Here is a 15488-nt window from a genome sequence, read left to right as displayed (position 1 = left end):
AGCTACTGTTGGGATGAATATAACCAACCTCCGGGGCACCTGGGTGACTGAGTTGGTTAAGTGACTGTCTTCAGCTCAGGTCATTGTCCCAGAGTCCTGGATCAAGCCCCACATCAGGCTCCCTGCTCAGTGGGGATTCTGTTTCTCCCTCTGCCCCTTACCACACTCATGCTCTCTCTATCTCACTCTCTCTCTTAAACGTATGGGACATATTTAAAGGTGATATAAGAATGAAATCTTGGGGCGCCTGGATGGCTCAGTGGATTAAAACCTCTGCCTTCAGCTCAGGTCATGATCCCAGGGTCCTGGGATCAAGTTCCGCATCGGGCTCTCTGCTCAGCAGGGAGCCTGCTTCTCCATCTCTCTCTGCCTGCCTCTCTGCCTACTTGTGATCTCTGTCTGTCCAATAAATAAATAAAAAATCTTTAAAAAAAAAAAAGAATGAAATCTTGACATTTGTGACAACATGGATGAATCTAGAGGGTGTTATGCTAAATGAAATAAGTCAGACAGAGAAAGACAAATACCATATGATCTCCCTTACACATGGAATCTAAAAAACAAAACAAGCAAAAACCCAAAGAGATTCTTAAATACAGAGGACAAACTGATAGTTGCCAGAAGGGAGGTGGGTGGTGGGGAGGGGGTTGGATGAAATAGATGGGCAGGATTAAGAAGTACAGACTTCTAGTTATGTAATGAATTAGTCACAGAGATGAAAACTACAGCATAGGGAATATAGTCAATACTAGTGTAATAATGTTGTATGATGACAGATGGTGATTATACCTATTGTGAGTAGCATAGCAATGTACAGAATTGTCAAATCAGTATGTTATACACTTGAAACCAATATACCATTGTATGTTAATTATACTTCAATAATATATTTTAAAAAATAAAGGTGGTTTAAAATAATTAGCTATAATCATGGTTTGTAATGTTTCCATATATTTTAAAATAACTATGTGTGAATTAAAGTTATGTCTAGAAATGCAACATAGAAGATTACTTACCATAATGATACTGATTTTTGTTTCAGAATACCTTGTAATTGAATTAGTACTGACCTATCTAATTACAGACTGAGAAAACACAGGCCTAGTTTAGGAATTCAATTTTTTTTTATTTTTTTAATTTTTTTTTAATTTTTAAAGATTTTATTTATTTGACAGACAGAGATCACAAGTAGGCAGAGAGGCAGGCAGAGAGAAAGGAGGAAGCAGGCTCCCTGCTGAGCAGAGAGCCCGATATGGGGCTCGATCCCAGGACCCTGGGATCATGACCTGAGTCGAAGGCAGAGGCTTTAACCCACTGAGCCACCCAGGCGCCCCAGGAATTCAGTTTTATTGCACAGAATGTTAAAGATAGACTTGATCAGACAACAAACTATGCGAACTTTTGGTTATGCACACTTTACGTTTGGGTTTCTAATAGACCATTTACAGCTAATGATTTGATTTCCATTAACTATTGTTGTGGCTCCTGTAGAAAGTTCTAATGTACAATCTGGTTGAAACTTCTCTCATGTACTTAATAGTGTAATATACACATTGGGTCCTAGTGATTATCTTTTATAAAGACCTACTACCAAATAGCATTTTATATTTGGAGACACTGCAAATCTATTATATTATCAAACTTAGTTCTTAAGTACTTCTTATCCCCAAGTAATAACATGGATTTTTCTTGATTATCTTTGTAGCCCAGATTTTAGTGCTTTTCCTAGTATATTTAAGTCTTTAAGACTATTTGATGCTAAGGAATAATGAATAATATATGTTAATTTTCATCTGTTAAAGCCCACAAAATATTCTAGTACTTTGATACCCATATTATAGAAGATAAAATATCTCACTGATACTTTTGGCCCTTTGATATGGCATTATCAATGACAGAAATAATATAGGAGGAGTGGGGAGAAACCCTTGGGTCTTCATTTATTTTCTGATGTGGGCATCCCTGACATTGATCTATTGGATCAAAGAAAGTTTGTTTCCCTGTCTTGGGTGTTGTAAGTCTTTGGTTTATCCCTCTGGGTCCATTCTTCACCTTTTTCTACCCTGGGAGGATGACCTTTGTGAACCATATCAGCAGACTTTCCTGCCCTCTGACTTCCAGTTGGATTTGACTAATGGAAGCATTTACAGAAGGTCCCAGGGAAAGAAGAAAGAAAAATCAGGGAGTTTATTAATTGCAGGATGGCTGCATTCATTAGCCCACTATCAAAACTCCCGTCCAGTGACCCTCTTGGCTTTTTCTTTGTTCAGGGAACACTAATCACTCTTCCTCTCCAATCTTGAGTCTAGGGGTGATAATAGCCATCCTCTACTACCAGTTCTGGTGGTCTCTTTATACCCTCCCTTCATCTTTGCAAATTGTCCCTTATTAAAGTCTTGTCAAGTTACAAAAATCCTGCTAGGACCCTGGCACCCTTAAAAGAAAGTTCTGTTTTTCACCTCCAGGTGAAGAAATTTAAGAGGAAAGAGGAAGCGAGGAATGTTATTAAACTTGATTAAACATTTTCTATGCCAGGCAACATGTTGGACACCTTATAATCATGAACCCATTCAAATCCATACTAATACTTTGAAGTTTATCCTTTCTGTTTTACTTTGAGGCGAAATTTACAAGGAGAAGTATGGAAAATATGGATTATTTGGCTTAAGTATTTTGGGATGAATTCATGATAGCTAACATTGATTGAGTGTATCTTATAAACAAAGCACTAATCTAAGTGCATTTAAATCTTCACAGCAGCCACTTTGGAAAACAGTGTGGAGATTCCTTAAGAAATTAAAAATAGAGCTATCCTATGACCCCGCAATTGCACTACTGGGTATTTACCCCAAAGATACAGACGTAGTGAAAAGAAGGGCCATCTGTACCACAATGTTCATAGCAGCAATGACCACCGTCGCCAAACTGTGGAAAGAGCCAAGATGCCCTTCAATGGATGAATGGATAAAGAGATATAGTCTATATATACAATGGAGTATTATGCCTCTGTCTGAAAAGATGAATACGCAAATTTGTATCAACATGGATGGGACTGGAGGAGATTATGCTGAGTGAAATAAGTCAAGCAGAGAGAGTCATTTATCATACAGTTTCGGTTATTTGTAGAGCATAAGGAATAACATGGAGGACATTGGGTGAAGGAGAGGAGAAGTGAGGTGGGGGAAATCAGAGGGGGAGATGAACCATGAGAGACTGTGGAGTTTGAGAAACAAACTGAGGGTTTTAGAAGGGAGTGGGGTGGGAGGGGTGGGAGAGTCTGTGGTGGGTATTATGGAGGGCACGTATTGCATGGAGCACTGGGTGTGATGCATAAACAATGAATCTTGGAACACTGAAAAAATAAAATAAAATAAAATTTAAAACAATAAATAAAAAAATAAAAAAATTAATCAATCAATCAATCTTCACAGCACTACCACAAGTTAAGTAATAGTGTTTCCTCATTTTGTAGATGAAAAGGTAAGGCAAAGAAAGGTCAAGTTACTTGCTCAATATCACACAACTAGAATGTGACAGAACTGGAATTTGAACCAAGACATTCTGGGTAGAGTGTAAACATTTTTATTCACTGCATTATACTCTTTTTTTTTAAGATTTTATTTATTTATTTGACAGGCAGAGATCACAAGTAGGCAGAGAGGCAGGCAGAGAGAGAGAGAGAGAGGAGGAAGCAGACTCCCTGCTGAGCAGAGAGCCCAATGCAGGACTCAATTCCAGGACCCTGGGATCATGACCTGAGCCGAAGGCAGAGGCCTAACCCACTGAGCCACCCAGGCACCCTTCACTACATTATACTCTTTTTGTGCTTTGTAAAACAAATTTAATCAGTGCAAATTTTTTTTTTTCCTTTCCAAATTCCCTCTGCCTTAACCTGATGTCTTTCAATCAACTAAAATGAAACACTAAACCAACATTATTTTTCTGTTTTTAAGGGACTACTTTCAAGGCAAAATTTATCTCTCATACTATGAGTCAATATAGTGATCATTATTGAAGGGACTAGTATACAGAAGGGGTGTGAAAAAGCTCCTTGGATTCTGGTCATATTTTATTTCTCCATCTAGGTGGTGAGAATATTAATGTGTTCAGTTTGTAAAACCTAATTGGGCTAACTCTTAAGATATATGTACTTCCCTGTATGTATATTATACCTCAATAAAGTTCTCTTATAAAATACTTTTTATAATCCATACCTAATAAAACAGTCATCTGTGAAAACTGCCAATTTTTACTGTAATGGGTTGCAGTTATTTTATGGGAGCAGGTCAGCAGTAACCACTATTATGTATTGAATTTTTTTTGGTGTTTCCTGTGCTTTCTGGTGTTTCTAGTATCTAAAGATTTGTAATCACAGAGAAGTGTCTTCACTTTCTGAGCAACAGAGTTGTCCAGAGGCTGACCTTTGTGTAACCAGAAGGTCATGCTAAATAACTCCTGTGCTCTTTACCTCTTATTGGAATATTTTATTGATCCCTGTGTATATTCAGGTTGAGAAATTGATACAACTCTGAAGAGCCAGAAGTTATTTAAATATTTTCACAAATGCATTTCTGTCCCTTTTAATTTATTCTCACTTTGATTTTTTTCACTTTGTTTCCCTCACTTACCAATCAACCTATCTGATTTTTTTTCTTTTGAACCTTGTCTGTGCCTCTGTATTTCTTTATATCATATGGACAATGATCAGGAAGCATCATTATCTAATTTTATGGTCCTTTAATCTTGTTATTTAGGTAAGCAAGGAAGACGACAACATGTAAGTGAATGCAGTAAACTGCTGAGTAATATAAAAAGTTTACTTCTTAAGCAAAGTATTAGTCATGAAAGGGACTGAAGATGGAGAGCCACAGGGTCATGTGGCCCCAAAAGGGCTTAATGTTTTGTGTGTTTCACAAAATAATTTTCATATACTTGAAAAGAAAACCATTAAAGATAGGGAATTTCAAAGAAATATTACTGTTTCCATGACATAAATGTTACTTGCAACAAAAAAGCATGGTACATGTAGAAGATGAAAAAGGGCATAAACAAAAGAGGACTTAATGGAAAGTAACCCAAAGAACAAGAAAAAAGAGAAAGAGCTTAAAGCCTTTGAGTGCCATCCATGTTTACCAGCATGTAAGTAACTGAATATGGAGTGACATCTTCTTCCTTTGACTTTTTAGTCTTATAGGGGTACCAAAATAAGACAAAACAGAACACACTGTATCTGAGCTCTGCACTTTCTAGTAGATTCAATAAGGTACTATAATTGTATCTATATCTAGAATTTGGCCAGAGAAAGAGAAGTCAAAGAGTAATAGAATAACCCCCCCCCAAAAAAATCCTATATTAATCGAGTGCCTACTATTTGCCAAGTTTATCAGCACACCTACACTGTTTCATTTAAACCTCTGAGGAGTGCTCTGAACTGGTATTATTTCAATCCCCATTTTACTAGAGTACATTGTGCCTCAGGAAAGTTAAGTCACTTTCCTGAGTGCAGCTAATGAATAGAAGACTCCAGTTCAAAAGTCAGGGTGTGTGTGGTAATGAGCACTGGGCATTACATAAGACTGATGAATCACAGACCTGTACCACTGAAACAAATAATATATCATATGCTAATTGAATTTAAATTAAAAAAAGGAAAGTAAAATAAAATAAAAGTCAGCTCTTTCTGCCTCTCAAAGGTGTGCTACTTTTGCTATATCATAGCTATAACGTTATGGCATGAGGATTTGAATCTAGGAAAGAAATGAAAACCATCCACGAGAAATGAGATGTTTTGCTTTCTCTGGGTCATCATACCACTGGAAGAAAAAAGACTGAGTGCCTAAAGATCCATGAAGTTATAGGCTAAACATTGTACGTTCCACTGACTATCACTTTCATTGGACCTAGGAGGGGAAATTTCACTCATAAGTGCTTGAAAATATTAAAAAAAAAAATTCAGGGTGCCTGGGTGGCTCACTTGATTGGGCGACTGCCTTCAGCTCAGGTCATGATCCTGGAGTCCCGGGATTAAGTCCCTTGTCAGGCTCCCTGCTTGGCCCTGCTCAGCTTCTCCCTCTGACCCTCCCCGTTCTTGTGCTCTCTCTTTCTCATTTTCTCTTTCTCAAATAAATAAATAAAATCTTTAAAAAAATAAAACATTCATTAAGAGACGAAGGCAACATTTCCATAAATTTGTAACATAAAACATATGCGTAAATGGAGGGTTTTAGGAGGGGAAGGAGGTAGGGGGAGGTAATAACTGGGTGATGGACATTAAGGAGGGCACGTGATGTAATGAACACTAGGTGTTCTATAAGACTGATGAATTACTGAAATCCACCTCTGAAACCAATAATACACTATATATTAATATAAAAAATAAAAAATAAAATGTATGAGTTCACAGACATTTTGAATCTTCTGTCACTGCCTAATTTATACTGCCAGACCTGCAGTAAATTCATTCAATCTCATCTGTTAGAAAGATGCTTTGATGGAACATTCTGAGAAGCACTCTATTAAAGAATGCAAATATAACAAATAGAAATTAGATTTCAGTTGTGATACTTTAATATATTGTTGATTGTACAAGTTATGAATGTCATGTATGATAGCAGGAACTTTTTCGCCATTCCCTCATTGCTTTCTAAGTATCACAAATAGATGTGCCTGGAGGCCTCTGATTAGCCTACAGTTCTTTACTCCCTCTCCATTCTGTTTGATTCCAGGTTAAAAGAAAGAATTATAAAATACATTGGCCTGTTTGCCTTGTTGACAATTATCTAGACTCCTTGCCCCAAAGCACAAGCTTTATAGTCCTTGTGTCTTGGATGCTAGATGATCCCTATGGCTTTGAGGTTCATGCTTTAATCTGTGCCCCAGTACTCTTTTCTTTCTCTATCTGTGCTCTTCTTGAATGAACATTTTGCCACCCACATCCTTCCAGGTTGGACAGATTTTGTTATGTATGTATGTATGTATGTATGTATGTATGTAAGAATATATCTATCTATCCATTCTAGATATATATTTTTACCAAGAACAAGTATCTCTGTCAGCTAACTCTATTTTCTTTAAAACTTGACACATTTCAGTGTGTAATATTGTTTTTGGTGATAAGTTTAGAAGCCACTCGCTTCTCAAATGTATCTGTAAAATTTTGCTCCCGGATGAAACAAAACAAAACAAAAGAGAATAACATTTTCAAGGCACTGTAGACCAAGGGCTTGTAGACCTTGAAGGTAAAACCTTAATATCAACCCTCGAAATGCCAAGTGATTCCATGTTATATATGAGGTTCTTGACAGAATTATAATGCATGCATTTGTCTTCTTATTGGTAGAAATTGTTCCTTAAAGTTTCATAAAAAATGGCATGTTGTTTTGAGATTTATTTGTACATTATGTGTAGTAAAGGTGTTTTTACATATTCATATTGTGTGTTGTCTTCTTTTTCCCCAGGAACTTTTAAGCAGAACAATTAGAGTAGAATTTCTGAGGAATAACTTGTAGTTACCTTTGTCAAAGCATATATATGGCTCAATTTTCAAAGCTGGCCATAGAAGGACTGGTGGCCTTTTTGCACAGGTCTGTGTTTTCATCAGGTGAAACACCTAGGCATTGACAGAACTTGTCATAGACATGGCTATGTGGCTGTAGGGAGAGCAGGAATCCTGTTTTCAATCTTGGAAGCTTCAGGGATGCCCTCTTCCTGGAAACCAAGGTTCTTCTTTATCTTTCTTGACCTGGCTGAAATGCGAAGTTTGCAGGTGATCGAGGAATGCATGAGACCAACCCAATGTTGGTTCAATTAGCATCTGAAAACTAATGTCTGTCCCATCCTCTGATATTTTGGGGACAGTATTTCCTGGTCCCCATACTATAGGAGTTCCCAAAGTTATATGCACCTGGGTCCCTGTTACTGCTTCTGTGTAGTACTGTCTTTTGGGAATATTTATTTTCCGTGCTGGACTCAAAGATGCACAAGGGCTGGGGGCATGTCTGTTGTTACTAGTGTATGCTCCAGTGCTTAGCTCAGGTTTACTGGTTCTCAATAAACATCTGTCACTGATAAATTAGGACTTTCCAGAGAACCTGGGTGATGAAAGAGTTGTGAATGATTTCATGTGGAGGGATTGTAGGATTTCAACCAGAAAAAGAAAATATTTGGGGGCATGACAGAAAAAATAAAATATTTGAAAGATACTCAGATGGGAGGAGGAAAAAGCCTTGGAAGCAGCATGATAATCTAGGAAGAACCAGCCCTCTGGGGTTAGACAGCTCTGGGACAACATTTGGACTTTACCGTCTTCTAGTTTTGTTGCAAAGAGCCACATGTTCAACCTCTTTGTCTCATCCGTGAGATGAGTATATGAATGCTAACCCACAGCTATATTACAAAGATTGTAAGATCCACTCATTTAGTGAAGTGTTTCTCATGAATATTTGCTACCAAAATACTAGATGATATGAGTGGTTATTACTCTTTCTCAGTACAATTTCCAAGTAAAGAACTGCGAAAAATAGACACCAATATGTCACAGGTGTATTTTAACTCAGTTAAAATCCAATCTAACATCTGAGCCAGGCAATAATGAAAATGGATCATTTTGAGGCAGTATCCAAATTGTATTTTGAGAGAAAGCATGCTCTAGGGGTACAGGATGGTGCACCCTCTACAATTATGTGATATAGCCAAGTACGGGAAACAGTTAAATTGTAAGCATCTACCCAGAACAAACTATAGGTGGTCTTTGTTTCTCTGTGTGTTTACTTCTCTCTTCTTCATAGAATCAGCATTCAAAAAGTTGAGTTAATTAGACCAATTAGATATCTAACTCAGGTTATTAAAAAACATACTTAAATAGATTTGACCTAATGATGATATATTTTCTTTTTGTTTTTTACTTGGAGGTTCTCTTTTCATCCTTCACCCTTGGCAAATGAAGAATTAGATACATTAAATATTCTTTTTTGTTTGTTTTGTTTTTATTTTTTAATTTTATTTTTTATAAACATATAATATATTTTTATCCCCAGGGGTACAGGTCTGTGAATCGCCAGGTTTACACACTTCACAGCACTCACCATGCATTAAATATTCTTAAACATAGCTTTAAATTTTAAAAGGCATACTCATGGAAATGGATCGCTGAAAGAGTGCTTTGTTTAATTGGGTATATTTCATATTTCAGTTTGGGAAGCAGCACATAGAGAACCTCTTCAGTGACCTACAGGATGGGAGACGCCTCCTAGACCTTCTGGAAGGCCTGACAGGGCAAAAACTGGTATGTGACTTATTTATAAGAAAGTTCACATTAACCTCAGGAGAATTTACTGAGAAACCAGAAACTAACTCAGTATAGTTGTTCTAGATCTAGTAAAATTCACTAATTTAATAATTCCTGATTTAACTAGCAATACAGGACATATTCCTGAATGAAACAATCTTGCAATATTATTTTTATTTGGGGATATTCTATCATACACAGAACTAGAAGGTAAAATCTTTCAGTCACAAAATTTATGCTAATTAATAGATATTATTTGCTTGTAATATTTGGCATCTTTGTTACTGAACGTTTTGTAAGGTTTTTATTCATCATGAGTTTTTAAGTTTAATTTCATTTTTATTGCGACAAGAACACTAAACTGAAGATATGGAGAATGGGGTGTTGTTGGTCAACAGGTATAAAGTTTCAATTATGCACAGTGAATAAGTTCCAGAGATCTGCTGTACAACATTATTTCTATAGTTAATAATACAGAACTTCCTTGACTTACTATGGGGTTACATCTCTATAAATCCATTACAGATTAAAAATTTCCTATATTGACAATGCATTTATAACACATAATCTACTGAACTTCATAGTTTAGCCTAGCCTACCTTAAACATGCTTAGAATGCTTACATTAGCCTATGGTTGGGCAAAACAATTTCACACGAAGTCTGTATTATAACAAAGTATTGACTATCTCCTATAATGTATTGAATAGTATACTGAAAGTGAAAAATGGAATGGTTGTAAGTGTATTGGTCATCTACCCTCATGATCTCATGGCTGACTTGTAGCTGTGGCTGACTGCCCCTGTCCAACATCATCAGAGTATAACACTGGATATTGCTAGCCTGGGAAAAGATCCAAATTCAAAATGTGAAGTATGGTTTTTGCTGAATGCATATCACTTTTGCACCATTATAAAGTCAAAAAGTCCTAAATCAAACATTCATGTCAGGGACCATCTGTACTTTATTGTGCCCTTAAAAATTTCTTGAGATGTAGATCTCTTTTCAGAAGTCAATATGGCAGGCATCATAATGGTAGAATTTCTAAAACTCCACAACTGGATAAATGAGTTAATCTGCATATTGTAATGCAGTATGCAAATGTCAGTTTAGAGATTATAGGACGAGATGGGACTCTGGGGGTTGAGAGTGAGGGTTGGAGGACAAAAGATGATTGAGGTTTTGAGCTTCAGTGATGAAGGCAAGTTAAGGTAATGTTGACAGAAATGTTTTCCTTTAACCCTATTTGACATTATATAATTATTCTATGCTCAAGTCTCTTTTATACTTTCCTTAAATGTGTGGAAATTACCTCACTTAACTACCTTACTAAGAAGTCCTTATGCAATGTTGTTTCTCTTTCTTGGTCATGCAGTAATCCCCAACTGGGCTGTGGAATGAAGAGATGATAACCAAATAACTTTTTTTGAGGAAAAGAAAATGCTATCATTTTTCTTGAGGAGTGGTTGATTCATGCTAAGAAAGTCCTATGACAAGGACAATTAACCCAAAGCACTTAAGTATATTATATCAATGCCTCACAGCCTATGCTCATTTAAAATATTCAAACTTTGAAGTGAAATATATAAATGTTTCATTTCTGGTAGATTGTCCCTCTCTGCTGGGCAGTAAACATTGTTTCATTTTGCTTTCAGCCAAAAGAAAAAGGATCCACAAGAGTTCACGCCCTAAACAATGTCAACAAGGCACTGCAAGTCTTGCAGAAAAATAATGTAAGTGGAGGCCTGGACAGAGTCTGGATACCATGAGACAGCATGCTTAATGTTTGAGTGAGGGCTTTGGTCCCCCCAAAGCAGGGAAAGCTTCTCAAGTTCTCTTGAGACTTAAATCAAGTAAACTTAAATCAAAGTAGTGATTTTTTGGAGTATGTATTCTTGTTCATGTGCATCTGTTGGTGGCTAAAATGATTCAGGAAATAAATGTATGCAGTCACAGGTGCAGGGAAGGGTATGACTCAGACCTGATAGGGCACTTGGTGTTGTTTTCAGATTTTACTTGCAGTTACATTTGGAGGATAGATTAAGTCCAGTGGCGAATCTTAGTTTTTTAAAGAAGTATTCTGTGCAACAAATGGCTTTTACTGGGCTGACTATTATTTTTTATGTATCAAGTATGCTCAGACATGATGATGATAAAGTTTGTTTGAATTAAAGCAACATTTATTAGACACCACATCCAAGTATGAAAGTTACACAGAACAATCACTATTTCAACTCACAGAACTGCAAATTTGTTTCCTATTGCTAGGTTTGATTTAGCTGAACTAGATGAAAATATATTTATGGCATTAGAAAGTCAACAATTATACCTAAATAAGTATGATGATGAAAAGAGTTTGGTCTCCTTTGAGTGACTTTGAGATTCCTCCCCTCTGCCATGGTATTAGAGGAGCCCTCCTTTCTCACCAGCTTCCTACAACCTTTCTAATCGACCAATACATTTACCAGGCACTTAGTATCTTCCTAATTACATTGCATCTCTTCTTCAAGGATAAATTCAAATAAATTGCTCACATACTCTTACAATAACTATCATCAGTGATAGATGAGTCATGATGTGTACTTGGCTTTCCTGTATATGTTGTTCAGCAACTCTGGTACAGAGAAGGCATCAGGTGGAAAATGATAGTGAAGGCTGTGCAGCATTTGGTTGATTTTATCAATTTCAGGTTATTGTCATATTTAATCTATGAAAAATTGCTTTATAGAAACATTACACCTTTTAAATTATTTTCTGAAGTGATTAACTGTTTATTTTCAAATTTTCAGGAAGAATTTCGAATTGCAGACAGAATAAGACGGTCTATAAAATGTTTGCCTCAATATTAGTCTGATAGATCCTTTTGAAAGATCAATATCACATAAATTAAGAATATTGTTTAAAGGGGCACCTGGGTGGCTCAGTTGGCTAAGTGGCTGGCTGCCTTTGGCTCAGGTCATGATCCCAGGGTGCTGGGATCGAGCCCTGCATCAGGCTCCCTGCTCAGCGAGAAACATGTTTCTCTCTCTCCCTCTGCCTGCAGCTCCCCTATTTGTGCTCTCTCTGTGTCAAATAAATGAATAAGATCTTTTAAAAAAGAGTATTGTTTCTGGGGCGCCTGGGTGGCTCAGTGGGTTGGGCCGCTGCTTTCGGCTCAGGTCATGATCTCAGGGTCCTGGGATCAAGTCCCGCATCGGGCTCTCTGCTCAGCGGGGAGCCTGCTTCCCTCTCTCTCTCTCTTCCTGCCTCTCTGTCTACTTGTGATCTCTGTCTGTCAAATAAATAGATAGGAATCTTTAAAAAAAAAGAGTATTGTTTAGAGATATTAGAATTTACATGAAAATAAATCTTTTTCAGTTTCCCACATTCCATTATAAAATATGAAAGCAAGGAAGACAGAAGAAAATTCAAAGAATTATTGGATTCAGTCTATTTGATGTAGTTGATCTCTTTCCACCAAAAAAAATACCATGTTAAGCAATAAGTTGTTGGATCTTTTTTTTTTAAATAGTAGATTAATGTAGCCATAGATTTTGTTTGATAAGAGGTTTTAGGCCCCCACACACTGGTTATTATGAATTTTTGGCTTTCCTGTATATGTTGTATTATTAATTTCACAGTTTTCAATATAAGACCAGAAGGAATTCTGGCAATAAAACAGAGAAGCCATAAGAGAAAATCTCTGTGACTTTGGGATAACCAAATTCTTCTTAGATGTGAAACCAAAAGCATGATTCAAAAAGAGAAAAATTAACTTGAACTTCATCAAAATTATAAGTTGTATGTTCTGGATATGAATCCTTCATTTATGTACTCCAAAGGTATTTTCTGCCTTTGAATTATATTTTTACTTAATGATAAAGCAAAATTCTTCATTCTGGTATAGGTCATTTTTCTAAACATTCACATTATAATGTTGTGTCCTTTTAAAGAAATATTTGTCTGCCCAAAACCATTATGTTGTTATATTTTATTTTCATCTATATAGGCTTCTTTGTTCTATCATTTGAATTTGAATCTATATTTACCTGGAATTTATTATTGAATTTGGCATGAGGAATGGGTTAAGATTCAGGTTCTTTTCTTTTTTTCATTTGGAATCTAATTGTCACAACACCATTTATTAAAAAGAATGTTACTTACTCATTGCTCTCTAATACTAGGTATGTCATAAAAATTTCTCAATACAAATATTGTTCTGTTTTTGGACTTTAGTTCAGTTCCATTTTTCTCTTTTTTTATACATGCACAAATACCATGCCCTATGGATTACTGCAGTTTTATACATCCTTGTATCTGGTAAACTAGGTTCCCCTTTTTTTCTTGTTCTGTTTTCTTGGTTATACTGATCCATTGTATTTCTCTCTTTATTTTCCCATCATCTTTTAAATTTCCATATAAATCCTGTTTGGAATGTGATCAATAATGAGTTAAATTTATAGATCAGTTTGGGAAGAATCTATACCTTTATACTATTGAGCATTCCAGATTTCTCCTATGATTTTCCTCTATAGTTTATTTATTTTTAATGAGTTTAGGTTTTGAGGGGCACCTTGATGGCTCAGTTTGTTAAGTGACTGCCTTTGGCTCATTTCATGATCCTGGAGTCACAGGATCAAGTCCCGCATCCAGCTCCCTGCTCAGCAGGGAGTCTGCTTCTTCCTCTGACCCTCTCCCCTCTCGTGCTCTGTCTCTCACTCTCTCTCTCTCAAGTAAATAAAATCTTAATAAAAAGATAATTTTAGGTTTTGCAGAATGAGCAAAAAAATGGGCAGAAAATTTGAACAGGAACTTCACAAAAGAGGATGTTCAAAAATTAAAGAATAATGTAAAAAAATATTCAACCTCAGCAGTAAATAGGGAAATTCAAGTTAAAAAATGCAATGAGAAACCAATACAAATTCATAAAAATGGCTGAAATTAGAAGGGCTAATAATGCTGAGGGTGAGGATTTGGAATAACTTGAACTTCTAACTGGTGGAAATGTAATTCAGACAACTATTAAAAGTTTGGCATTATATACTAAATGCAAAACTGCATAATTCTTATAACCCAATAGTTTTGTATTGAGGGATATAATTGCCATTTCTATGCATGTATGTGTCTGTGTTGTGTGTGTGTATGTGTATGTGGAGAGAGAAAGAGAGAGAGAATGTTCATAGCAGCTTGATTTGTAGTAGCCCAAACTGGAAATGACTGTAGTATATTCACATGATAGCATATTATAAAGTGGTGAAAATAGACAAATGATAGCTATATGCAATACATGGGATGTCAATCCCCTGAAAGAGATTTGAGCCAAAGAAGTGAGACACAAAAGTATACCTATTATGATTTCTTCTAATTAGATTTCAAAAACAGGCAAAATTGTTCCATGGGTTTAAAGGTCAGAAGAGTGGTTACATTTTGGAAGGAGTGAAGCAGTAAAATGCATGAGTGAATCTTCTCAGGTGTCAAAAATATTGCATATTTTGACCTGGTGCTTGTTACACAGGAGCATTTGCTCTGAGAAAAATTTTCAAGGTCTACACTCAAGTATACTTTCTCATATGTATGTTTTACTTCAATTCCTGTTTTTAAAAAGGTTTAAAAAACAAAGGAACCTATAAAGGTAAAGTAAACCTAACCTTACAACCTCCCAAATGCCAAACAATGGCCTATTTATCAATCTGACAATACACCCTGTATTTTCTCATGAAATTGTTTAATGAAATGTGATAAGTAAGTATACAAAATTAGAATGTGATTAATGCATTTTATAGGTCTTTTCTCAGATGGTCATATTTCTTTCTGAAAATACAAAACCTTGAGAACCTCCCATTGTTTGAGCAGCTAAAGACCCTGAAATGAGGGCTTTTTAGAGGAGCCCTTAAAGAGCAGATTTACACAATGCTCCCATCCAGCCAAGGGCCTTAATAGGGACTGGCATAAAATTGAAATCTTTGTATGAAAGGGTAGACTCTCAAGTAAAACATTTTCCAGTGGAAACCAAAACCCAGAGTGAAATAACCTTTACTTGAAGTAGCCCCAGGCTAAAAGACACAGAATATAAATGTTCAAAGGTAAATTTATTATCATTTTATACTTCTTGGTTATTTTATAATAGAAGAAAGTACAAAAGAAATGGAAAAGATTTCAAGGAAATGTGTTTAATAGTCTGATTATTACCATAAGGAGTAAACATACAATTAAATCAAAGAGAAT

General features: G+C 36.0%; 1 protein-coding gene across 1 annotated transcript in view; it reads left to right on the top strand.

Annotated features, from left to right (window-relative positions):
* LOC111150534 (dystrophin) overlaps positions 1-15488 on the top strand; it is a 2087545-nt gene that overhangs the window by 380343 nt on the left and 1691714 nt on the right. The window contains exons 3-4 of the mRNA XM_022508030.1: positions 9191-9283; positions 10940-11017. Of these exons, the coding sequence (XP_022363738.1) occupies positions 9191-9283; positions 10940-11017 (171 nt within the window). The remainder of the gene's footprint in view (positions 1-9190; positions 9284-10939; positions 11018-15488) is intronic.

The sequence above is a fragment of the Enhydra lutris genome, unplaced genomic scaffold (assembly GCF_002288905.1).
Source record: "Enhydra lutris kenyoni isolate GAN:26980312 unplaced genomic scaffold, ASM228890v2 scaffoldscaffold23, whole genome shotgun sequence".
NCBI lineage: Eukaryota > Metazoa > Chordata > Mammalia > Carnivora > Mustelidae > Enhydra > Enhydra lutris.
This window is presented reverse-complemented; position numbering and strand designations above follow the sequence as displayed.